At 41.3% G+C, this 27,846-nt stretch overlaps 1 protein-coding gene across 1 annotated transcript in view; it reads left to right on the top strand.

Moving 5' to 3' along the window:
* IL12RB2 (interleukin 12 receptor subunit beta 2) overlaps nt 1-22,058 on the top strand; it is a 93,315-nt gene extending 71,257 nt beyond the window's left edge. The window contains exons 13-16 of the mRNA XM_049879540.1: nt 3,984-4,124; nt 6,380-6,470; nt 15,579-15,678; nt 21,537-22,058. Of these exons, the coding sequence (XP_049735497.1) occupies nt 3,984-4,124; nt 6,380-6,470; nt 15,579-15,678; nt 21,537-22,058 (854 nt within the window). The remainder of the gene's footprint in view (nt 1-3,983; nt 4,125-6,379; nt 6,471-15,578; nt 15,679-21,536) is intronic.
* The last annotated feature ends 5,788 nt before the right edge of the window (nt 22,059-27,846 follow it).

Here is a 27,846-nt window from a genome sequence, read left to right on the forward strand (position 1 = left end):
AACAGTGCAGCTATTTTTCTTGATACCACTAGACCTTCCTATCAGCAGCCTTTTTGAGGACTGGCAACTATCACATCTTCCTAAACTGGTGCCTTTGTCATTTAACCACCCTTAGCCTAATGTTTCAGACTGCCAAGGACTGGATGGCCCTCTTCATCTCTGCCAGACATAAAAGCCCAGAAATCAGCAGGACTGGTTTTTCCTGTCTGACTTCTTTCTCTCAATATTCAGCTCACCCTAAGCTGGCACTGTCACCCTCCTCACTGCTCCCCATATAGAGTTACTATTCATGTTCTTCAGATATACCCATGTGTGTGTGTATATATATATACACTTTTTCAGTCCAGCAAAATCTTCCAGATGCCTTTCCTGTTCCAATGTCCTGTTTCACCCCCATGGCTAAGGATGCCTTTATGCAGCTGGACAGTTAACTCCCTGATGCTACTGATGCTTTGCTGCAGCAAGATGAGCAGAAGATCTCTCTGAAATTAATAATTTAATCTCCTGCCTTAGGAAGTAAAGGGTTTTTGAGTTTAATCATTTGGCTTAAATGTGTGCAAGCAATTTCATCAGGCTAGAGAAGTCTTGGGAATTTTCCACAAGGTACTACTTCTCTCAACAGGATGTGAAATGTAGAAATTGCTCTGAGGCACACAGCTGTTAAATGATCTGTTCCGGCCTCAACCCCTTTGGATAGAGTAGAGCTAATATTAACGGGATCCATCTTGTTGCTACCAGAGAGTAAGCTGAGACTGGATAGTGTAAGAAACCCTCTAATCGTGAGCTCTTTGAGGCAGATTCTGTGCTTTGGTGTATTTAGGGCCTCGTCCAGAGTGGGTGCTTGTGATCGTTAAGGTTGTGTGTCAACTTGGCGGGGCCGTGATTCTCAGTGGTTTGGCAGTTATGATGTAGTTTGGCAGTCATATAAAGATGTAATCACTTCCATGATGAGATCCGGTATAGTGTGATCACCTCCATGATGGGATTTGCTGTGAGTGACCAATCAGTTGAAAGGGAGTTTCCTTGGGAGTGTGGCCTGCATCCAGTATAGGTGGACTTTCTGGCAAGGTTCTTGGGCTTTTGCTTGCTCTGGATCCTGCCGCTGGCTCCTGTTCATCTGACCTCCTGTTCATGGGACTTGAGCTAGCAGCTGACCTGCCAATCTTGGGATTTGTTAGCCTCCACAGCCTGTGAGCCGGAGGCCTGTTGACTGACCTGCTGATCTTGGGTACGCCACCCCCTGCAGATACACGACTCAGGAGGAGCCTTCAGCCTGACCCACAGACTTGGGACTTTCTAGCCCCTACAACTGTGTGAGCAGTTTCCTTGACATAAGTCTCTCTCTCTCTCTGTAAATAAATACACTTAAAACATCTATATATAGACTATGTATAGTCTATATACTATGTATAGTCTATATATATGTATATAGTCTATATACTATGTATAGTCTATATATATAGACACTTCACTGATTTTGCTTCTCTAGAGAACCCAGCCTAAGACATTTGGTACCAAGAGTGGTTCTAGAGAAACAAAATTATGAATTTTCTAAATTGATTCTCAAGTCTGGTTAGTCTTAAAGATGTTGGTGAGTCTGCTCCCAGCAAAAAAAAAAAAAAAGTATAGAGGGCACTGCTAATCCATGGCATGAGGTGGCCATAGAAATACACAAAATATCACCACAAATAGACCAGGTATTGGTGAGAGGCAAGGCTTTGGGTGATCGCATGTTTGATACCTTTCTATAATTCTGTCATAATGAGATGTATCAGGAAGCTGGTTGGTTGCTCCTACTTTCGCTAGACAAAGTGGTGAAAAGAAAGAGATGAGCGCAGGGCTTCACAGTCAAAGCTCAAGTGCCACATAAATGAACCCAAAGTTTCCACTTGTGCCTTGAAAGAAAGCTTTATTCCTTGTAGTAACAGAGCTGATATTGCCAAAAACCAAACCCAGAGTCTTATCGTGAGAGTGGCTGAAATACAAGACCAGCTTAATTCCCAACCTCGAATGTTGTCTGAAGTTAAAGTGAAGGCATTGATTGGGAAGAAATGGGATCTTAAAACTTGGGATGGGGACCTCATGTCACCAAGAAAGAAGCACCAGGTGTGGAGTGCATCCTTTGGACCTGGGGCCCCTGTGATGAGAAGCTCCTAGATCAGGGGAAGATTAATGACAAGGACCTTCCCCCAGAGCCAATGCAGAGAGAAAGGCTTCCCCAGGAGCTGGCACCCTGAATTCGGACTTCTAGCCTCCTAGACTGTGAGAGAATAAATTTCTGTTTCTTAAAGCCACCCACTTGTGATATTTCTGTTACAGCAGCACTAGATAACTAAGACAGTGCTCAATAAATATTTGTGAACGTCAAAATAAATCCAGCAAACAGGTTCATCGTTTGACCTTCCTTGGGGTTTGTGAGCCAGTGTATGATGTTCAGGCACAAAATGGTGAGCTCTAATCTTCACTTTCATCTCCAGCTCAAGAGCAGGTCTGCTGAAGTTCTGGCCTTGATTTTATCGTCCTACCCAGCTTTTGAGATGTCACTCCAAAACCCAGGACTGGCAGATCACTGGAAGAGAAGATTGCTTACTTACTAAAGGCTCCCATCACTCATGTTTCTTCCAGGAGAAAAAGAGCCTCAGCACATTGCTCAAAAAACTCAGTCTTCCCCACGGAGAGCCTGCAAGGGTGTTGAGAGCATAAGGAACTAGGTTTAGCCTGACAAAATGAATCAAATCTAAGTACCATTGCTCCAATTCTTAATAATTTTATGTCAATTGAAGCAGATCCATCATATTAAGTCCTCTAAGCTCAGAACCATCAGTCAAAAAAAGAAAAGCTCAAAATCAGAATTAATAAATGTTACTTAAATGCCTATTTTATTGGTCCCAACCTACCTGGATTAAAGGAGAATGAAAAACATCAAAGCCACAATGAAAATATTAGCCCAAGAGACATAAAGGGCCACATAAACCAGAGACCCCATCAGCCTGAGACCAGAAGAACTAGGTGGTGCCCAGCTACCACCAATGACTGCCCTGACAGGCAACACAACAGACAGTCCCTGACAGAGCAGGAGAAAAGTGGGGTGCAGAACTCAAATTCTAGTAAAAAGACCAGACTTAATGGTCTGACTGAGACTGGAGGGACCCCAGAAGACATGGCCCCCAGACTCTCTGTTAGCCCAGAACCGAAACCATTCCTGAAACCAACTCTTCACAGAAAGATTAAACTGGACTGTAAAACAAAAAATGATACTCTTGAAGAGAGTGCTTCAACTCAGGTAGAAAAAAAGGTAGATACATGAGACTAAATCGGCAGCTCCTGTCCAGAGGCGAGATGAGAAGGCAAAAACGGGCAGGGGCTGGTTGAATGGACACAGGAAATCTGGGGTGGAAAGGATGAGTGTGCTGTCATATTATAGGGAGAGCAACTAGGTTCACATAACAATGTGTGTATAGATTTTTGTATGAGAAACTTACTCGAACTATAAACTTTCACTTAAAGCACAATAAAAAAAAAAAGCAAGAAAAAAAGTCTTTTTTATTACTTGCTAAACTTAGCTGTCTTAAAAATTCCATTACCTTGAAAACAGTTTGTACATTTCATCCCCCCAAAAGAATTTTCAAATATACCTGATAAATGTGTGAAAAATTAGTCATAGGAAATAAAAGTTTACTGCAGCTCAGTAATTTCAAAAGCCAAATGTTAAAAAATCTTTCAAAAGATTTTACCGGAGAAAAAAATGATATTTAGTTTGTCTGATGTGCTGTGGAGTAGGGCCTCCTTAAGAAAGACTATCTAGGGCCTATTAAAGTTTTAAGTACTGAGGAATTAGAACTATTTTAGAATAGCAATGTGTTTTTGTTTTTGTTTTCCTTTCAAATTATATGAAGCATTAAAAGATAAAAATGAGTAAAACCCACATTTAAGCATTTCTTCTAAAATGTGCCTTTCTTCTTTTATCATGACCCTCCTTTCAGAAATTCCCTATAAAAGGGTATCCCAAAATTCACACCTAATAAACAGCCTGCAGCCCGGAGTGACATACATCCTGTGGATGACAGCTCTGACAGCTGCTGGTGAGAGTCCCGGAGGAAATGAGAGGGAATTTTATCTGCAAGGTAAGAGACCACTTTAAAATGGCAAGCGCACCCTGAATTCTGAATGTGCACCCCCACTACATTCAGCATGGAGATTATCAGACTTTTTTTAATTCACTAATTTCTTGCTGCTACATGTCTGCACATGTTCTCTCCCAGGAGTGCTCTAACACTTCATTGTCTGCTTGGAGACAGTGTCTCTTTATTTTTCAAAACTCAGCAGAAATGTTTCCTCCTCAGGAAGCCTTCCCAAATGCACCTCCCCAAATGTACCTCCATACTTCCTTCATAATCCACAATGGCACTTATTACACACTTGACCCCCACTCCTCACTCTGAATCCAGTAACTAGGGCAGGGACTGATAACTGTTTATCTCTGTCGCCAAGGCCTAGAATAACATGCTTACAAAGTATCTGTCCAATGAATAATGAGAATAACACCAACAATAAAAACAGCAACTGTGTATCAGGTGGCTATTACGTGCCAGTCATTGTGTCAAGTGCTATGCACATCTTTGATCTTTTCATCCTTACAACAACCATGTAAAGTGCCTGGCCCATACTACCAGGCACTCAGTGTGAAATGAATAAAGGAATGGCAGATAACTATGCCTTTTTACAAGTGAGGGAACCAAAGTACAGAATAGTTACCCAAGGTCATAGAGGTGGTAAGTGGCAGAATTATGAATCCAACTCAGATTTGAGTTATGTAAATTAATTTAACTTTGAGTATCTAAGTGGCCCAGCTAGCATGGACTTCCCCTCCCGCTAAATTAGCACAGTTCTCCTTGGTAAGGCTTGCTTGCCTCTGGTCCAAGCATAAAACAAGTGTTCTTGCTTTGCGACGTGGAGCATCTAATTCATCATTCAGGACCTTGCTCTGTGCCAGGTACCTCTCCAATGGGGAAATTGACATGCCCATTTCTCATCTCCTCAGCACTCTTGTGAAGATTAACTTGTGAGCAGTTAATGTGGATTAAGTCCTCAGCATCTTTCTACAAGTGGTGCTCCAAACTTGTCCCATCTGCCCAGGAAGGAAGGCAGATGCTGAAGAAATGTCACATTGTGCCAACTGTGGGGCTGGTAACAAGGCTACCTTCCATTAACTCCCCAGTTCAGGCCCTGTCAACACACCTCTCACAGTGGCTAACTGGTTCAAGCCCGTCCCCACACCTCACCCCCCCTCCCTCCCAGCCAGAAGACTCCTTTTGTAAGACATCCAATCCTGATATTCCACCTCTTGCTGTAATCCATCAGAGGTTCCCCAGGGCCTTCAAGCTAGAATTCAAGCTCTTTAGTTACCAGTCCCTGCATGATCTGGCTTTACCCCTGCTACATACCCCATCATTCTGTATGCTAAAGCAAGATCAGACTCCTTGCAGTGTCCTGCTCTGCTCCTTCCAGGCCTTTGCACACTTTCCTTTGTCTAGTCTGCTCTTCCTGAACTTGTCCGCTTACCCGACTCCTATGCATCCTTCAACTCTAAACTTTTGACATTGTCTGTTGTGAACCTTCCTGAGCTGTTTATGAGGAGTTTCCCATGCTGTTCTCTGCTGCAGTGCCGTGTCCATGCCCCTGTTTTTTCACCTGCCCCATGGCATTGTGATTTATGGTTTATACATTTACACATCTGTCTCCCATACTATTTTTATGACTTCTTAAGACAGCAGACCCCATGTCCTATTCATCTTTGTATCCCGGCACCTGATAGAACTGGGTGAGTACTCAGTAAATGTTGGATGAATGAATGAATGATTTCAACAAGTGGTGAAATGCTGTATTTCTTTTCATAGGAAGGAACAGGGACAACTTCTAAGACCTTAGTTAGATAGAGGGCCTATCCAATGGTTTGGTAAAATTAATAGTTACTGCTTCTTGAGGGCCTCCTATGTCCAGACACTCTGCAATGTACTTTACACCATCTCTAATCCTCACAACACCCTGCAAGGTAGACATCATCATTCACATTTTATAGATCATGAAACTGAGGTCCCAGTATTATACGTCTGTTAGTGGCAGAAAAAGACCAGGACTCAGGGTTCTCAATTCACAACCAGTGCCTTGTATACCACACCCCATTTTCGTCTGTCCCTTCTTCCTTAGAGCCATGGTATCATCACCCTTAGGGCCAGCTGAATGGACATAAACTAGTTGGCCTTGTTCCTGAGGCCAGCCACCCAGGAGCTGTGGGTAGGGACCAGAGGGTTCACACAACAGTCAGTATTTTGAAATGTTCATTGAAAAGAACTCAGTGAAGGATTTGCTAACTTTTTAGGTAAAGCCAATTGGAGCGCATTTGTGGCACCAAGCATTTGCATCGCTGTCATCACGGTCGGCATTTTCTCAGTGTGTTACTACCGGCAAAAGTGAGTTGGTTACACCTGCCAATTTGGTAAATATATGCTTTTAAACGGTAATAACTGTTGCTGCTAACTGTCAGAGAAATGAACACGCTCCTGTATTGTTGATGGAAGACTAAATTTATTCAGCCTCCCTGGGTGACAAAAGATTTTTAAAATATTATGCCTTCTGACCTAACAGTTCCTTAGGAGAAGTTTATTCTAAGTATATCATAGATGTATGCAGATATTTAATGTCAAATATGTTCACTGAAATATTGCTCATAAAAGGAAAAAAAACGAAACCCAATGGTTTAATAAATCACAATACATCCCATACTATAGCAATAGTAGGCCTCCAATGAAGATAATGTAGAAGAAAATTAAATAGCATAGGATATTTGCTATATTATATATATATATAAAAGAAAAGCAGGTTGCAAAACAATACGTACTTGCATTTTTTAAAAAAATAGTGTGTATACACATACATACGTGCATATACACAATATGTTAGTTAGCACCAATTTGGTTGTATGTATCATAAAAGCCAAAATAATATGGTTTAAACTACCTAACATTTTCTCACTCAGGTAAAGGAAGTAAACTCTATTAAAGGGCTGGTGTGGTAGTTCCATAGTCATCAGGGACCTAGGCTTCAACTATCCTTCTGGTCCACCATCCTAATGTTGGCTTCCATCCTCAAACATCCCTCATGGTCCAATGGCTGCAGAAACTGTGACTACAAAAAGAAGGAAGGAAGGTGCCCACACTTCCCTTTTGAGGAGCTTTTAATAAGTCACTCATGACACTTCTGGTTACATCTCATTGGCCAGCACTTAGTGAGACAAGGGAAGGCCAAAGTGTGTTCTTTTAGTCGGGCCAATTGTCACCCAAAAATCAGGCTTCTCTTCCTAAAGAAGAGGGGAAAATTGGTACTGGGTGGCATTTAGCTCTCCCTGCCCTAAGGATGGGTCCCTAGGTGGTGCAAATGGCTTGTACTTTACTAACTTAAAGGTTGACAATTGAGACTCACCCAGAGGCACCATGGAAGGGAGGCTTGGTGATCTGCTTCCATAAAGATTACAGCAAGAAAACCCTATGAAGCAGTTCTACTCTGCAACACATGGGGTAGCCATGAGTTGGAATCAACTCAGCAGCAATGGGTTTGGTTGGTTGGTTGGTTGTTTTTCCCCAAGGATATACACCAAAATATTAATGTGATTATATCAGAGGATAGGAGCATAGATGATTTTAGATCCAATTAACTGTATTTTCTAAAATTTATTTAGTAAACATGTATTATTTTGTAAAGAGAGAATTTCTTTTTTTAATGAGTTATTTTTCAGATGCTGTGTAAAGTAACAGAAGAGCTCAAATTAAACTAGCTGAAAGTCATTCTCCTAGTCATTAAACTTGTCTGAAAGGCTTTACATTTATTGACGATCCAATGTGTGATGTTGTCGTTGTTGTTAGGTGCTGTTGTGTCAGTTCTGACTCACAGTGACCGTATGCACAACAGAATGAAACACTGCCCAGTCCTGTGCCATCCTCGCAATTGTTGCTATGCTTGAACCCATTGTTGCAGCCACTTTGTCGATCCATCTCGTTGAGGGTCTTCCATTTTTTCACTGACCCTCTACTTTACTTTACAATATGTGATAGATGCTTCAAAACACAATGCTGTTTGGGTAGATTTTGAAAAACTTTAACTCAAAAACCATCAACTAGGATCACATGTATCATCTTCTGGGTAGGAGTGAGTATGAGTCAGGTTAAAGGCTAAACTGCTGTAACAAAGTGAACCCAAAAAACAGTGGCTTAAATACAAAGGAAGTTTAATTCTCTCTCATGTAATAGTCCTGAAGTAAGTCATCCAGGCTGGTGGGCAGCTCTGCTCCAGAATCATTTAGGGACACAGTTTTCTTTTGTCTTTTAGCCCATCAATAAGGTGGCATTGTCTTCATCTGCATGGCCTATACTAGGTCACAGGCACCCCTGCTCACATTTGTTTGGAGAGAAATTAGTCACATGGCCATGTTTCTGGTTTCAAAAGTTTTGAATGCCACCACAAAAAAAAAAAAAAAAAAACAGTATGATAGCAATAAACTTATACCGACAATTACACTGAAGGTAATGGCTTAAATGCACCTGTAAAGAGACAGAGAGTGGCAGAATGGATTTAAAAAGCACAACCATCAATATGCTGTCTACAAGAGACACATCTTAGACACAAAGACATAAATATATTAAAAATCAAAGGATGGAAAATATATATCAAGCAAACAATAACCAAAAAAAAGGCAGGGGTGCCAATACTAATCTCAGATAAAATAGACTTTAAGGTAAAATCAACCATAAATGACAAGAAAGTACATTAAATAAAGATTAAAGGGATAATACACCAAGAAGACATAACCTTAATAAATATCTACACAGCTATTGACAGGGCTCCAAAATACATAAAACGAAGTCTAACAGCCCTGAAAAGAAAAATAGACAGTTCCACAATAAAAGTAGAAGACTTCAAGAGACCACTCTTGGTAAAGGACAGAACATCTAGAAAGACACTCAACAAAGATACAGAAGATCTAGAGGCCAAATCAACCAACTTGACCTCATAAACACATGTAGAGCGCTCCACCCAATAGCAGCAAAGTATACATTCTTTCCAACGCACATGGAATGTTCTCCAGAATAGATCACAAAGCAACCCTCAATAAAATCTAAAGCATTGGAATTATATAAAGCATTCTACCTGATCATGCCATAAAAGTAGAAATCGATAACAGGAAGAATAAGAAAAAAAAATTAAATACATGGAAATTGAATAATAATTTGCTTAAAAACAACTGGGTAATAGAAATCAAAGAGGGAATAAAAAATTACTAGAATCAAATGAAAATGAAAACACATCATATCAAAACCTTTGGGACACAGCAAGGACAGTGCTCAGGGGTCAATTTACAGCAATAAACACACACATCAAAAAAGGAGAACGGGCCAAAATCAAAACGTTAGCCCTAAGACTCGAACAAACAGAAAGAGAACAACAAAATAAGCCCACAGCCACCAGAAGAAAGGATATAGTAAAGACGAGAACAGAAATAAATGAAACAGAGAACATAAAAACAATAGAATCAACAAGACCAAAAGTTGGTTCTTTGAAAAGATCAACAAAATCGACAAATCATGGGCCAAATTGACAAGAGAAAAACAGGAGAGGAAGCAAATAACCCAAATAAGAAATGACATGGGGGACATGACAACAAACCCAACTAAAATAAAAAAGATGATAACAGAATTCTGTGAAAAGTTGTTCTCCCGCAAATTTGAAAACCTAGAGGAAATGGACAAATTTCTAGAAACACACCACGTACCAAAACTAACACAAGCTGAAATAGAAAATCTGAACAGATCCATAATAAGAGAAGAGCTTGAGAAGGTAATACAAAGCAAAAACAAAACAAGAACAACAACAAAAAACTCCAAACAACAACAACAAAAAAGCCCTGGCCTGAATGGCTTCACTAGAGAATTCTACCAAACATTTAGAGTAGAGCTCACACCAGTACTACACAACCTATTTCAGAACACAGAAAAGGAAGGAATACTCCTGACTTCATTCTACGAAATCAGCATAACCTTGATATCAAAACCTGGCAAAACAAAAAAAAAGGGAAATTACAGACTAATATCTCTCATGAATATAGATGCAAAAATTCTCAACAAAATCCTAGCCAAAAGAATACACCATGACCAAGTGGGATTCACAGCAGATATGCAAGGATGGTTCAACATTAGAAAATCAATGAATGTAATACATCACATAAATCAAAGAATCATATGATCATCTCAATCAGTGCAGAAAAGGCATTCGACAAAGTCCAACAACCATTCCTGATAAAAACTCTCAATAAGATGGGTATAGAAGGGAAATTCCTCAACATAATAAAGGACGTCTATACAAAACCAATAGCCAACATCATTCTTAATGGAGAGAGGGTGAAAACATTCTCCTTGAGAACAGGAACAAGACAAGGATATTCTTTATCACGACTCCTATTTAACATTCTGCTGGAAGTCCTAGCTAGATCAAAAAGGCAAGAAAAAGAAATAAAGGGCATCCAAATTGGTAATGAAGAAGTAAAATGGTCCCTGTTTGCGGATGATATGATACTATACATAGAAAACCCAATAGATTCTACCAGAAAACTACTGGAACTAATAGAAAGACTGAGCAGAGTATATAAGATAAACACATAAAAATCAGTTGGATTCCTATACACCAATAAAAAGAATGACAAAAAGGAAATCAGGAAAACACTACCATTTATAAATAGCCCTTAAAAAAATGAAATACTTAGGAATAAATCTAACCAGGGATACAAAAGACCTATACAAAGAAAACTGTAAGACACTACTGCAAGAAACCTAAAGAAGAAAAAAAAAAAAAGAGATCTACATAAATGGAAAAGCACATGCTGCTCATGGATAGGTAGGCTCAACAGTGTGAAAATGACAATTCTACCCAAAGCAATCTACAAATGCAATGCAATCCCTATCTAAATACCAATAACATTCTTTAAAGAGATGGAAAAACTCATCATTAGCTTTATATGGAAAGGGAAGAGGCCCTGGGTAAGTAAAGCACTATTGAAGAAGAAGAAAAAAGTAGGAGGACTTGCACTACTTGACCTCAGAACCTACTGTACAGCTACGGTAGTCAAAACAGCCCGGTGCTGGACGACAGATACATTGACTAAAGGAACAGAATTGAGAACCCAGATGCAAATTCATCCATCTGCAGTCACCTGATCTTCAACAAGGGCCCAAAGTCCGTCAAATTGGGAAAAGTCATTCTTTTTTAACAAATGTTGCTGGCAAAACTGGATGTCCATCCACAAAAAAAAAAAAAAAAAAGAAAGAAAAAAGACCCATATCTCACACCATACACAAAAATTAATTCAAAATGGATCAAAGACCTAAATATAAAACCAAAAACTATAAAGATCATAGAAGAAAAAATAGGATCAACACTAGAGGCCCTAATACATGGTATTAACAGGATACAAAACATAACTAACGACACACAAACTCCAGAAGATAAGCTAGATAACTGGGATCTTCTAAAAATTAAACACCTAGGCTATCAAAAGACTTCACCAAAAGAGTAAAAAGAGGACCTATAGACTGGGAACAAATTTTTGGCTATGACAAACCTGACAAAGATCTAATCTTTAAAATCTCTAGGAAAATCCAACATCTGTACAACAAAAAGACAAATAATCCAATTATAAAATGGGCAAAGGAAATGAAAAGACACTTCACAAAAAGAAGACATTCAAGTGGATAACAGACACATGAGGAAATGCGCACAATCACCAGCCGTTAGAAAAATGCAAATCAAAACCACAATGAGATACCATCTCACCCTAGCATTACTGGAACGAATCAAAAAAAAAAAAAAAAAAAAAGAAAAGAAATGTGGGAGAGGTTGCAGGGAGATTGGAACTCTTATGCAGTGCTGGTGGGAATGCTAAATGGTACAACCATTTTGGAAAATAATATGGTGCTTCTTTAGAAAGCTACAAATAGAAATATGATCCAGATGGATGTCCAGCTGTAAAAAAATGAAACAGGACCCATACCTCACATCATACACAAAAACTAACTCAGAATGAATCAAAGACCTAAATATAAAACCTAAAACAATAAAGATTATAGAACAAAAAATAGAGACAACACTAAGGGCCCTAATCCCATTGCCATCGAGTCGATTCCAACTGATAGCAACCCTATAGGACAGAATAGAGGTTCCAAGGAGCGGCTGGTGGATTCAAACTGCCGACATTTTGATTAGCAGCCAAGTTCTTAATCACTGCATCACCGGGGCTTCAGGGGACCGAATACATGGCATAAATACAATACAAATCATAACTAACAATGTACAAACACCAGAAGATAAACTAGATAACTGGGAGCTCCTAAAAATTAAATAGTTACATTCATTGAAAGGCTTCTTCACCAAAGAGTAAAAAAAGAGAACCTATAGACTGGGATAAAAAATTGGCTGACATATCCGACAAGGGTCTAATCTCTAAAATCTATAGACTACTTCAACACCTAAATAACAAAAAGACAAATAATCCAGTTAAAAAAATGGGCAAAGGATAGAAGCAGACACTTCGCCAAAGAAGATATTCAGGCAGCTAACAGACACCATTAGAGAAATGCAAATCAAAACTACAATGAGATACCATCTCACCCCAACATTACTGGCACTAATCAAAAAAAAGAAAATAACAAATGTTGGAGAGGTTCCAGGGAGACTGGAACTCTTATATACTGCTGGCAGGATTGTAAAATGGTACAACTACCCTGAAAAACAACACGGTGCATCCTTAAAAAGCTAGAAATAGAAATACCACAGGATCCAGCAATCCCTAGGAATATGTCCTGAGAAATAAGAGCCTTCACACGAATAGACATACACACAGCCATGTTCACTGCAGCATCATTCACAATAGCAAAAAGATGGGAACAACCTAAGTGCCCGTAAACAGATAAATGGATAAACAAATTATGGTACATATACACAATGGAATACTATGCAACAATAAAGAACAATGATGAATCTGTGAAACATCCTACTACATGGATGAATCTGGAGGGGCATTATGCTGAGTGAAATAAGTCAATCACAAAAGGACAAATATTGTATGAGACCACTATTAAAGAAAACAAAACAAGAAAAGGTTCATACCCAGAAAAAAAGCAACCGTTGATGGTTACAAGAGAGGGGAGGGGTGGGGAGGAGAAATCACTAATTAGATAGACAAGTGTTAACTTTGATGAAGGGAAAGATGACACACCGTATAGGGGCAGTCAACACAACTTGAACAAGGCAAAGTCATAGAAGCTTTCTTGACACATCAAGCACCTTGAGGGCTGGGGACCATGGTCTCAGTGGATATCTAGGTCAATTGGCATACCATAGTTCATAAAGAAAATGTTCTACATCCTACTTTGGTGGGAAGCACCTGGGATCCTACAAGCTGGAGCAGCCATCTAAGATACATCTGTTGGTCCCAGCATGTTTAGAGCAAAGGAGAATGAAGAAAACCAAAGACACAAGGAAAATACTAGTCCAAAGGACTGATGGATCACGTGAACCACAACCTCCACCAGCTTGATCCCAGAAGAACTAGATGGTGCCCAGCAACCACCAACAAGTGCTCTGACAGGAATCACAATAGAGGATCCTGGACAGAGCAGGAGAAAAATGTAGAAGAAATTCAAATTCAAAAAAACAAGACCAGACTTACTGGTCTGACAGAGACTGGAGGAACCACTGAGACTATGGTCCCCAGACACCCTACTAACTCAGAACTGAAGCCACTTGTAAAGGCCATCTTTCATTCAGTGATTAGACAGGCGTATAAACAAACAATAATACACATGAGGAACGTGCTTCTTCGTTCAACCAAGAATATGAGACCAAAAGGGCCACACCAGCCCCCCAAAAAAGACGAGACGGCAGGAAGGGACAGGAAAACTGTAGGAATGGACACGGGTGGAAAGGGAAAGGGGGAGAGTGCTGACACATTGCGGGGATTGCAACCAGTGTCACAAAACCATGTTGGCTTAGTCATCTTGTGCTGCTATAACAGAAATACCACAAGTGGACAAGTGGGTGGCTTTAACAAAGAGAAATTTATTTCTTCACCGTAAAGTAGGCTAAAAGTTCAAATTCAGGGTGTCAGCTCCAGGGGAAGGCTTTCTCTCTCTGTCAGCCTTCTCATCAATCTTCCCCTGGATTAGGAGCTTCTCCACGCAGGGACCCCGGGTCCAAAGACATGCTCTGCTCCTGGCACTGCTTTCTCGGTGATTTGAGGTCCCCAACTCTCTGCTTGCTTCCCTTTCCTTTTACCTGTGAGATAAAAGGTGGTGCAGGCCACACCCCAGGAAAGCTCCCTTTATATTGGATCAGGGATGTGACCTTAGTAAGGGTGTTACAATCTCACCCTAATCCTCTTTAACATAAAATTACAATCACAAAATGGCAGGTAACCACGCAATACTGGGAATCATGATCCAGCCAAATTGATACACACATTTTGGGGGGGACATAATTCAATCCATGACAAATGTGTATAAATTTTTGAATGAAAAGCTAATTTGTGCTATAAACTTTTACTTAAACACAATAAAATTTTTTAAAAATAGCAACCTGAAATGGCATTATAAGATAAAATGGCATCATTAATAATGGTTAATAATTAAAATAAAATCCTAGCTTCCTTTAAAAAAATGTTAAAAAAACAAAATCTTAAATGCATTCCAAAAGTTTATCATTCTTATTGAACATCAAAGCTTATTAAAGCCAAGGCTACTTACTGTCTTTAAAAAATTTTCATATTGGTCTTGAGTTTTTAAAAGATATTCAAAATATTTAAGTCAAAAGGATTTATAAGAAACATTTTTTGGATTTTTTCCTTCCACATTATAAAAGTAATATATACTCATTTAAAAATATTTTCAAAAACTCAGAGATGTAGAAAGAAAGGAAAAAAAAAAAAAAGACCCATTTTTCCCCCCATCACCAAATACAATCACTGTTAACAGCTCAGATTTATTTCCCTGTGATTTTTTTTTTTAACATAGTTATGTTCAAGCTATTTATACCATTTTGTACCCTGGTTTTTTGTTTTTTGCTTTTGCTTTTAGCATAAAAATTTCCCAAATTAGCTAAATAGTAAGCTTCCCAAGGGTAGGGATCATGTCTTCTTTGCTGTTCTCCCCATAGCATGTGGCACTGTGCTGGGCATATATTAGGGTTCTATCAGTGTTTGCTGAATTAATGAGTGGTTGACAGCTAAACGTTGCAGAGTGTAAGTTCCATAGTTTAATAGCAAATCCCAAGTGGCTGAACCACAATTCTATCAAGTGAAACTTCACAGAAAACTACTCCAGCCTTGGATAATGCATTATATTTCTCCTTTTGTGTTTATATTTTACTTAATTTGGTTACAAAAGCAAGCCCTACACTGAAGTCATGGCACTAAGAACCTATGCTTCCAAGTGAGCGTGTGCACATTTAATCAGAAGTCACTGTCTGGTTTTTCTCTGTAGAGTACCTGTTCTCCTTTCGGCCCTCAGACCTCAGTGGTACAGCAGAGAGATTCCAGACCCAGCGAATAGCACTTGGGCTAAAAAATATCCCATCATGGAGGTAATGTATAAAGTCTTAGTGGCTAGCCGATGGAGTACTAGTGGCTACCCTAAGTTTGTCCTTAGAAGGAAACCTGGGTCCTTAGACCCTGTGGATGAGCTGAAGTCACTTGCACTAAGTTACCATCTGAGTCATCGCCCTGTTTTCTTCCTGGATTTAAGAGCAGCACATATACAGGAATTTTCTGAAGCTTGTGACCCAAAGACTAAAAGACCCATAGCTTTGTGCTCCTTTATATTTAGACGCAAAACCCGTTGCTGTCAGATGGATTCCGACTCATAACGACCCCATAGGATAACAGACACATGAGTAGAACTGCCCCACAGAGTTTCCAAGGAGCACCTGGTGGATTCGAACTGACAACCTTTTGGTTAGCCGCCGTAGTTCTACTCTGTCCTACAGGCTCACTATGAGTCAGAACTGACTCAGTGGCAACGGGTTGGTTGATTATATTTAGATGCATATAGATCAATCTCATTCTTTTAAACAGTTGTATAATATCCTGTGGTATGAAAGTACCCAAATTGTTTAACCTGTACCTTCCCCTCCTCATCCCAACTTATTTGAATAAACAGTAAGCAAGTATTTTTGCCATTTGCCGAGCACTAAATGGCAATGGGGGTTTGGGTAGCCTGAGCACTGATTCATCAAAATCAGGAGAACTGAAGCTTTACTGTGATGTTTCCAGTCTTGTCTGAGCATAGAACAGATAAACAGAGCACAGACTATTTTGGTTTTGGCAGGAAGCCATTCTGCTCTGCAAGGAAAGGGTTTTAAAGAAGGTGAGGTCACTCAGGAGGCAGAGGAGAGTGCTGAGGGTAGAAAAAGAGAAGGGGGCCGCTGCAGTGCAGTCTGAGAAGGTGAAAACATGCTCACGAGTAGGCATGGGACTCCATCTCTGGTGGAAGAGGCTGCAAGTTGAAGGCATCTGAAGATGGGGCAAGAATGGATGCATTTAAGGGGAGCAACTGGGGAAGGAAGCTGTACACCAATCCTCTTCCCATTGCCTGGGGCCTTGGCAGCCCCAGACTCCCTTTCTCCTCCAAGATTCTTCTCTTCAGTTACCCAGTACATTCTGTCATCTCCAGTCCAAAAGCCAGCAGTTCCAGTCGTGTCTGCCTCAGTAGGAATTTAAGTCACTGAAGTTTCATGCCTTTGGAATCAGGCTTGGATCTAAACCCTGCCTCTGCCACTTACTACATGTATGACCCTTGGGCAACTTGCCTGAGTTTCATCCTCTATAAAGCACAAATTGACAATACCGACCTTGTATACTGTTGTGAGGTTTAGATAAGATGCCACGTAAAGCATGTGGTTCATGTTTTTGTTGTTAGGTGCTGTCAAGTCACTTCTGACTCATAGTTACCCCATGTACAAAAGAATGAAACACTGCCTGGTCCTGTGTCATCCTCACAATTATTCTTATGCTTGAGCCCATTGTTGTAATGACTGTGTCATTCCATCTTGCTGAGGGTCTTCCTGTCTTTCACTGACCCTCTTCTTTACCAAGCATAATGTCCTTCTCCAGGGAATGGTCCCTCCTGATAACATGTCCAAAGTACATGAGAAGTCTCACCATCCTTGCTTCTAAGGAGCATTCTGGCTGTACTTCTTCTAAGACAGATTCGTTCATTCTTCTGGCAGTCCATGGTATATTCAATATGCTTTCCCAATGCCATAATTCAAAGGCATTAATTATTCTTCAGTGGATCATAAAAGGCAAAAATCATCCAGTTTCTTCCCAGGAAATCTCATACTTTAAGTCCCTTCTGTATTGAGGGGTTTTGTCCCTGTTAAGATACAACAGCAAGAAGAGTAATAACAACAGCGATTAAGATATCTGTAACTTTCTATGTGTCAGGCGCAGTCTTAAACATTTTCTATACGTTAACGTTTAACCCATAGAATAGCTTTATGAGATTGTGCTGTTAGTATCCTCATTTTTCAGATGAGGAAACAGAGGCACCGAGGACTAAGTAACTTGTCCAACGTTAGTCAGCTAACACATGGGGAATCCTAGATTCACGTCCAGGCAGGCTGGCTCCAGACCATGTGCTGTCCACCACCGCACTAAACGTTCTAGAACATCTTTTAGCACAGGATGAAGAGAGTGCTTCTAGCAGTCAGCACCTCTCAGCTGAGCACACTAACTAGAGAGGTATCCACACACCAGGCCCTCTCCTGGGGGCAATACCATGTCGCCCTATGGAAAAGCACTCTATAAGCTGTGAAGCCTTATAAGCTGCCATTCTAGTGTTAGAGGGGATTCAAGGACCAGGAGTTGAACCCACTGAGCTTTCAGATAGCTCCCAATACTGAGATTCCACACTTCCATGTCCCAAAAGCCTGAAACAGCACAGTGGAAGGCAATTCTGGGTCAATCACAGACAACTGCCTCCAAAACTGGTAGCTCTGTTAGCCTCTGCCAAGTCATCAGGGAATACAGAGGCATGGAGAGCCACTGAAGGGCCGTAAGAAAACCTAGAAGGAGTGCTGGGAAAGATACACAAAGGGTTAGAAAAAGTCACACAGGTAGACAGTAACCCAGAAACTGCCACACAGGTGCCCAAAATTGTGTAGTATACATATGTTCATTACAACGTTATAAATAATAGCATTACAACATTATAGATAATTATTTTTAAAAAACTGAGTATAATGTAAAAGTCCACCAGAGGGGCAGGTTATACAATTTGGGTACATTCACACAACAGGACATTATACAACTGTTTAAAAGAATGAGATAGATATATATGTTCCCAAATATCTCCAAGATATAAGTGAAAAAAGCCAAGTTTTTTTTATACATAATAAAAAAAAAATTTTTTTTTTAATACATAATAACAATTATGTATAGTGGGTTCTCTTTTGCAAAAAAAAAGGAGATTTTACACACACACACACACACCTCCAGCATGTGCACAGGATATTTCTGGAAGCATACATGTAACACATAGAAACTGATAATGGTGGTTGCCTTTGGGGAAGGGGATGAAGGCTACCATTACACAGTCCCCTTGAACTTAAAAAAATAAACAAAACACTATGTGCATATGGAAACTCTGGGGGCCTAGTGGTTAAGAGCTACAGCTCCTAACCAAAAGGTTTGGCAGTTCTAATCTACCAGGCGCTCCTTGGAAACTCTATGAGGCAGTTCTACTCTGTCCTGTAGGGTCGCTATGAGTCAGAATCGACAAAATGGCAATGGGTATGTGCATATATTTTTTAAAGAACCAGACTGCTCTCGTGGTGCCAGGCTGAGGCAGAAGACAGAAACACAACAGTCTGTCCTTCACCTCCAACAAAATGTGCTTGGAGCCGTCAGGCCTTACATGCCTCTACCACTTCCTGAGATGTGGCTGAAAAACCATGCCTTAGGGCTCTGGAGAAAAGGGGGTTACGGGGATGTTATCCATTTTGAGCTCATAAATGCCTAAAATAGTATCCGTGAAGTGCCTGAGCCAAGAGTAGTTTCAGAGGGCTTCCTCCCGGGGCTTGTCAGCCAGAGATCCTGCTTTATAAAAGTACCAAGGAGCAGACTCAATCAATATTGCCAAAGCTTTAAAGAAGGCGGAGCAAACACCCCACCTCACATAAACAACAAGCCATTCCCACACCCTGTGTAATCTCTCTCTCATCTGTGGAAGCAGCACTTTGGCAGCTCGGTTTCTCAAAGCTGCCAGCCACGTTCCAAGCCCAGCCAACTTGCCAGGGCCAATTTGTGTAGTGATCAGAAACAAGCAGTCTCCTAAAAGAGAAGCACACGCACACACACCATCGCTGGTCAGGGCCCTTCATGGCAATCTGTCCTGAAACAGCTGCCTCTTTCACTTTCTGGACACCTGCCAAGTTCAAGGCAAAGGAGGACATGTTGAGCTGGGGAGCATCAGAGGCCGATCCAGACCAAACCATCTTGTACAATTTGTCATTTGATACATGAGGGAATTGAGGCCCAGAGAGGTCAATTGAGTTTTTCTGGGCCTTAGAGGCTCAGAGTTGGGACTAGTACCCAAGGTTTTCCCTGTCCCAAGGCTACTTTTTATCATCCTACTTCTCCCTTAAGGTTCTATTGGGTGGCACAGTCTACACTGATCCACCAAACAAAAGGTTGGTGGTTCGAACCTACCCCTCAGCACCATGGAAGAAAAGCCTGGCAATCTGCTTCCGTAAAGATTACAGCCAAGGAAACCCTATGGAGCACAGTTCTACTCTGTAACATATGGGGGCGCCATGAGTCAGAATCGACTTGACGGCAATGGGTTTGGTTTTTTGTTTACTCCTTCCTTGAGACGTGGTCCCTGCATGCAGATGACTTACAGACATGTAAAATAAGTGACAGTACAAAGCATCCACATGTCAAGAACCCCGTGGGTGGCTTCTTCATTGTTATAAAGTGGAAGAACAGTCACTAGGGGCTTATACAAAAGCAGGCTTCACATAAGAGATGGTGGAGCACACGTACGCAGAGGAGAGACTGGCAGTGGACACAAGTGTGGTGGCAGGACTGAGGGGAAAACGGATTTTCAGTAAAGACCAGGACAGTGTGCAGTAATAGCAATTTCTGAAGGGAAACGTGGGGAGACGGAGGAAGGCAGTTGTGCAGGAGCTCGACTGCCTGGGTGAGGGCTTAGGAAGTTTTACTTAAAAGTGGCAGTCATAAACGAGTCTGGAGCTCTGCCTAAGAAGGATCAGGGCGTCGGTGCATAAGGTAGTTTCTTGCATGTAAGGAGAGGCTGAGGCAGAGGGACCAATTAAATCTATTAAAAGAAATGTTGGGGACAGCGATGGTTCAGTGGTAGAATTCTCACCTTCCATGCATTTGACTCTTAGCCAGTACACCTCATGCCCAGCCGCCATCCGTCTCTTCAGTGGAGGCTTGTGTGCTGCTGTGGTGCTGAGTAGGTTTCAGTGGAGCTTCCAGGCTAAGACGAACTAGGAAGAAAGATCTAGTGATCTACTTTCGAAAACCAGACAGTGAAAACCCTGTGGATCACAACAATCTGGTCTTGTTGTGCATGGGGCCGCCGTGAGTCAGAGGCTGACCTGATGGCAGCTAACAATAACCAAATAGAGGTTAATAAGGCAGTGAGGACTTGAACTGAGCAATAAGTTTGGAAAGGAAAGAGATATGATACTGAGGAGCTGGCAACCAACTGGAAAGAGAATAAGCGAGACAATTAATAGGCAAAATAACTACAGAGAAGGAAGGAAGAAAATTTCTTCCAGAAAATGTTATTCTGGAGAGGTCTTTCTTAAAAGGTGATCTGACAAGGTTATTACCCTGCCTAAAACATTTCAGTAGTTCTATCAAAGCCAAACTCCTTAGCATCCCTTAAAAGGCCCTTCATGTTGTGAGGCCCCTCCTGCTCGTCATAAGAAATAACTAGCAGATTCCAGAATACACCAGTCCTCCTTGTCTGCCGCACCTTCCCACCTGGAAAATGCTATACATCTTTCAGGGCTTAGCTCAGCGTCAACTCATCACCTGTGAGGTGTGACCATAAAGCCTTTCCTGGCTCCTCCCCCAGAGAGAGGCAAGACCAACCTTTCCTTTGCACCTACTGTGCCTTCTCTGCTAGAAAAGCAGATAGTACACTTCGATTCACATTAGAGACAGTCTGGCTGAAATTTGAGCTGGGTTGTATAGGTTGGAGAAAGTCCTGTTCCAGCCTCTCTGCCTGCGGGTAGAGACTCCCTGACAACGTTTACTTCTCTTACCTAGCAAAAGCGGAGGTCCCAGTATCCCACCCAAGCTGAGTAGGCAGTGCAGGCTGTGAGGCATCTGGGAGGAGTGGAGAAGTCAGGTGTCAAGGTTACTCACACTGCTTTAAGAGCTTCTTCTACCTCCCTTCTCTCAGGAGAAGACGCATTTGCCTGTGGACAGGTTCCTGACAGCTGCGCACACTCCTGAAGAACCTGAGACAGTGGTGATCAATGAAGTCATTCATCAGGTGGCCCCAGCCTTCAGACATCCCCATTGCCCCAAATGGCCAGAAAGAGGACAAGGAGTCCGAGGTCACTGTACCTCTGAGGAAGACATAGCACCTCCAAGAGCCCTCACAGCTGAGGCAAGACAACTAGGTGATCTGTACAAGGTGCTGGGTGGCAGGGGCCCTGACTCAAAGCCTGGAAACCCAGGCAGCCCCTTGACAGTCCTCCCAGTGGACTTCCTTCCCACCCATGAGGGCTACTTACCCTCCAACATAGATTATCTCCCTTCACATGAGGCTCCTGTCCCTGACCCTCTGGAAGAACTGGAGCCTCAGCACATTTCCTTTTCTGTTTTCCCCTCAAGTTCCCTTCACCCGCTCAGCTTCTCCTGTGGTGAGAAACTGACTCTGGATCAGTTAAAGATGGGGTGTGGCTCCCTTATGCTCTGAGAGATGAGGCTTGAAGCCTGGAAAGTCAGTGAGCCCCCAACCAGCACAGCACACCCCATCTACTCAGCTACCTCTCCAAAAGGGATAAAATTACATACTCTAGTAGCCATCACCTCTGGGTGCTGCCATCAGGCCTGGGTGCTGCTGGACAGATGGCAAGCCAGCTCATGGTGAGTCTTGGGAACTGAGCATTGGCCTTCACCCAGATACCTCACCTTGCCTTCTCCAGACCCTTAACATTACATCCTCCACCATGTGGACCTGCAGACTTCAACCTGGGTTCCTGGCAACTTTCTTGGCTATGCTGGCCAGAAAGGGAAAAGGTGAAGAGAAGCTAAAACTCCTACTAGCAGTGGCCAACAGTCTAGAGGACCATTCATGCAACAAATATTTATAAAACATCTACTACATACCAGGCCTTATGCTCTAGATCAGTACTGTTCAGTAGAACTTTCAGAGATGGTAGAAATGTTCTGTATCTGTCCAATACTGTAGACACTAGCAACATGTGATTACTGACCACTTGAAATGTGTCTAGCATGACCAAGGAACTGAATTTTGATTATAATTAAAATACTCACAGTGGTTAGTGGCTACCACATTGGACAGTGTAGCTCTAAATGGTGAATACACTATTGAGAATTATAGGGAGCCTTCAAAACAAATTTTGACTTGCATGAACACCAGTATAAAAGGGCCCCCAGGACAATTACTGTGCTATTTGATGAAGCCTATGAACACATCTTTTTTTTAATTTTTCCTAGTTTTGCTAGCGTACTATGATTTTATTATGCCTTCACCCTCTTTCAATAAATCAAGAGCAGTTTGGAGTGCTCCTGTAAACGCACTGTAGGACTTTGGGCATGCCTTCCTCATGAAGACTTCAAGCTGATCCTCATGCAGCTCAAGCTGAACCTGGAAGATAATTCTCTTTCCAAGGCATGAACTGGAACATGACCCATGATTTACACCTTTAAAGCTGTGGCCTCTGGCTTGTCACCCTTTCCTCTCCCATCTCTCTCTATGGCTTCATTATCATCATTTCTTCCACTGAGCTGGTAGGGAAGTAATAGTCTGAACTTCTAGTAGTTACTGTGTCATTCAGATATTAATGCCCTTTCCAAAAGAATATAGGCTGAGAAGTCCAAAAAGGATCTATTTCTTAAATCTCTCTACAAACCTGGGGCCTACCCCCACCTACACCCTAACACTGGAACTGAGGCAGCTTCTCCACTTTCCTTTGTTTGGATTTTCATTGAAAAAAAATTTTTTTTTTTTGGTTACAGATGTGTACTTCTTCCCTAACCTACCAAATTAGAATGTGTCCATACTGGTTCACTGCCCAGTTCTGTATAAATAACTATTCACAGCCTTTTGGTTTATCAGACTTCCCTGTGCTCTACAGGATGAAGTGATGAACATTTGCTGTGCTTGTTCATGTTGAAACTCGATTCATCCTTGCTTCCCAACATCCCAGACCTCATACATTTAGCCCTCGCAGGTTTTTTTAAAAAAAGCTTAAGGTCCTTCCTTCCATCAGCTGTTGTGCAGCCCCTTCAGACCATGGTTCCTTGCCTCTCAGTATTAGCTGTGGCTTGTGTGCACCCAGGATATAGTGTCCCTCCATCAACTTGTTTGAAACAAGAGGTCTCCTCCTCAGAAGCAGGCCAACCTATTACCTCTTGGCAGTGGGAGCTAATTTTACTTTCTTGCAATAGCTGTTTTCCCTTCCTTTGATTTCCTCTGGATTACGTGATATCAGTTTTTTGGTTGCTGTTCCCATTCTCCCTTGTCTCCAGCACCCAGTCTCCCTTTTACCCCTACTCCCTCTCCCTTCCCTTCAAGCCCCAGGTGATGCTGCAGTCATTTGTCTCCCTAAAAGAAAAATTAAAAAGTTGCACATCACCTCCTCTGAGAAGCCTTCCTTGACTCCTTTAGGCTGTAGCAGATTCCCATCCTCCATGCTTGCACGACACATACTTCTTCTACTGGGCTGTAAACAACTTGCAAGCAGGAACTGTGGCATGTTTCCCCAGCACCATGCTTTGTGCAGAGTTGTTGGGTGCCGTCAAGCTGATTTTGACTTGTAGCAACCGCATGTGACAGAGTAGAACTGCCCCACAGGGTTTTCTAGGCTGTGATCTTTATGGGAGCGGATTGCCAAGTCTCTTCTCCCTTGGAGAATTGTCAGTCTTTCAGTTAACAGCTGAGCGCTTAAGCATTATGCCACCAGGGCTCCTTTGGTCTGTAAAAGGCTCTCAATAAAAAGTAAAAGATGTCACCTGCCATCTCTTTTATCTTGTTCCTTCTGTTTCAAGTCAGTCTAGCTGTGTCTGCCTCCTAGTTTATTGGGACAATTGACAGCTTGCATTTGTTCTTCATTCTCAGTTCCCACTCTACCCCATTTTCATTGAAGGCACTGCTGTGATACATGTAGAGGAATTTATTTTAAAGACATATTTGAACATATCTTTGGTTGCTCATTCAGCCAGATAAAATGTCCTGTTTCTGTGAATGATGGAGGATGGGTAACCTTACCTTGCCCTTGCCAAGTAGTTTTCACAATTCCTTCTCTCCCAATCAATACTCCAGATCAGGTTGCCAGCTTTACCAGGACTGGAGGGAACTCACCAACATTCGTACACCCAAGCTTTCATTCCACAGGAAAATGAGCAATGATATTAAATCCTCGCTCCTGATACACATCCCAAAGCCAGCCCAGAAATTTCTGCTCTACTAAAACTCACATATTCCTTAATTCTCTGGGACCTAAATAACTATAAATACTGTTGTTGAGTTCATTTTTAATGAATTCATGGGAATTTCCCATACCATTTCTTATGGAGAGATTCTTACCATGAATTGTTCCTTGAAAAGACATCTTTCCTAGAAACCAGAGACTATTTCCTTGGCCCATCTTCCTTATTGACATTACCAGTCAATTCTGACTCATGGTGACCCCATATGTGTCAAAGAACTCTGCTCCAGGCAGTTTTCAATAGCTGATTCTTCAAAGTAAAATTGCCAGGCCTTTCTTCCAAGGCACCTCTGCACATTAACTATTCGCACCACCCAGGGACTCCTTATAGGCATTAGGAAAAGTCAAACTGATACCTTCCTCCACTCTGTCCCAGTTTCTCAGCTTTCATTAATAGCCTACAGCTGCAACTCACCAATACTCTGGAGGCCAGGGAAAAAGATGCCAAGATGAACACATTCTATTTGCCAACTCTGTGTGTTAGAATCTTGGATTTTCTCCACTGGGTTCTTTTTCTTTCACCTGATGCAGCTGTCACCTGTCCCAATACCGATCCTCAGGCCCTCCAGAGGAGCCCTGTTTTCCTTTTCTAGGCGGCAGGACTCACAGAAGTTCACATTATCCATCCTTATTAATGGCTGGTAGGTGAACCCTTATGAGTGAAGCACCATTTCAAGTAAAAGATCAGAAGGGTCTCCCTTTACCTCTAAAAAAAGACAGGCAATTTAGTCAATTGGCTAACTGACCAATGGAGAAAAACAAGTCAGATCCTTACATCACAACGTAGACCAGAATAAATTTCCAATAGACTAAAATGAAAACCTTGCAATACTCATACACACACACTTCGATAAAAAGATTGTAACATATGCCAAACATAGCTTCCTTAATGAGGAACTCTTACAGATCAATATGAAAAAAGCCAACACTTCAAAGAAAAATGTACTGTGAACGGGCAACTCACAAAATACATATAAATGCCCAGTAAGCATAAAAAAAAACCCTATATATTAAAGAAATAAAATTTAAATAAGATAGCATTTTTCACTTATCATTAGCAAAGATTAAAAAATCAGCCAGTATTAATAAGGGAAACTGGTGTCTACAATAGGGGCGTAAGTCAGCCCCTTTCTGGAGGGCAGTTGGGCAATACTGAATAAGGTGTAAGTAACTTTTTTTTTTTTAAGTAACTTACTTCTAGCAATGCACCTAAGGAGCAGTATGTATATTCTAAGTCGAATGCAGCATTCATCACAGCATTGATTGTAATAGCGGGAAAGGCCTAAATAGCCTTCAGTACAGACTTGCTTAAATCAAGATAGCTGTACAATGAAATACTGAATTTCACAGAATCTAAGACTTGTTGTTGTTGTTGTTAGGTGCTGTCGAGTGGGTTCCGACTCATAGCAACACTATACACAACAGAACAAAACACTGCCCGGTCCTGCGCCATCCTTAAAATTGTTGTTATCCTTGAGCTCATTGTTGCAGCCACTGTGTCAGTCCACCTTGTTGAGGGTCTTCGTCTTTTCTGCTGACCCTGGACTCTGCCAAGCATGATGTCCTTCTCCAGGGACTGATCCCTCCTGACAACATGTCCAAAGTATGTAAGATGCAGTCTTGCCATCCTTGCCTCTAAGGAGCGTTCTGGCTGCACTTCTTCCAAGACAGATTTGTTCGTTCTTTTGGCAGTCCATGGTATATTCAATATTCTTCGCCAACACCACAATTCAAAGGCATCAACTCTTCTTCGGTCTTCCTTATTCATTGTCCAGCTTTCACATGCATATGATGTGATTGAAAATACCATGGCTTGGGTCAGGTGCACCTTAGTCTTCAGGGTGACATCTTTGCTCTTCAACACTTTGAAGAGGTCCTTTACAACAGATTTGCCCAAAGCAATGCATCTTTTGATTTCTTGACTGCTGCTTCCATGGCTGTTGATTGTGGATGCAAGAAAAATGAAATCTTTGATAACTTCAATCTTTTCTCCGTTTATCATGATGTTGCTCATTGGTCCAGTTGTGAGGATTTTTGTTTTATGTTGAGGTGTAATCCATACTGAAGGCTGTGGTCTTTGATCTTCATTAGTAAGTGCTTCAAGTCGTCTTCACTTTCAGCAAGCAAGGTTGTGTCATCTGCATAACGCAGGTTGTTAATGAGTCTTCCTCCAATCCTAATGCCCCGTTCTTCTTCATATAGTCCAGCTTCTCGTATTATTTTTCAGCATACAGATTAAATAGGTATGGTGAAAGAATACAACCCTGACACACATCTTTCCTGACTTTAAACCAGTCAGTACTTTTAAGACACTCCACCACTTTATGTTGAGTAGAAAAAATGCTAATTAAAGTGTAGTATACCATCTACCTTCAATTATGTGATGCAATTTTTCCCAAAATTTTAACATGTCTGAAATTAGGATGGATCTTAGAAGTGATGAAAAGCATACTATACTGTGCAGTCTTTTTTAAAAATGTAGAACAGGACTTGACATGGAAAATAGTTTACAAAAGGCTGAATGGGATCATCGCCACTTTTATAAATTTTCAGGGCACCAAAAAATCCAAAAGAATATCTACCAGAATGTAACAGTGATCATCTCTAGGCCATAGTTTTTGTTCCCCCCATCATAAATACGCATTACACTTATAATTAAACAGAAAGCCAACAATACCAATTTCTTCTCAAAGCTCTGAAGCAGTGGGTCTAGTGACAGACACTGCTAACTACCTTGAAGACTTTTCTTGGTGGCCCATCACCCTCCAACTTCATGTGTCAGCGCTTAGCACTTTCACTGACCATATTTGTACTTTTGTCAAAGACACTAGAAAAAGCCAAACATGACACAGGTGAGGCTGGGGGTTGGTGATAAGGTATTAAGGTAATACTGAGTCAGTGGATTTTTGAAATCCAGAGTTTGTGTAACAAGCCAATTTTTGCCCAATTCCCTTTCTAATAAGAATTGTTAATAATGATTGATAATAGCATCCAACACAGTACTCAGTACGTGCAGGCAGTTCTCAAGTG

Source organism: Elephas maximus, chromosome 3 (genome assembly GCF_024166365.1).
Source record: "Elephas maximus indicus isolate mEleMax1 chromosome 3, mEleMax1 primary haplotype, whole genome shotgun sequence".
Taxonomy (NCBI): domain Eukaryota; kingdom Metazoa; phylum Chordata; class Mammalia; order Proboscidea; family Elephantidae; genus Elephas; species Elephas maximus.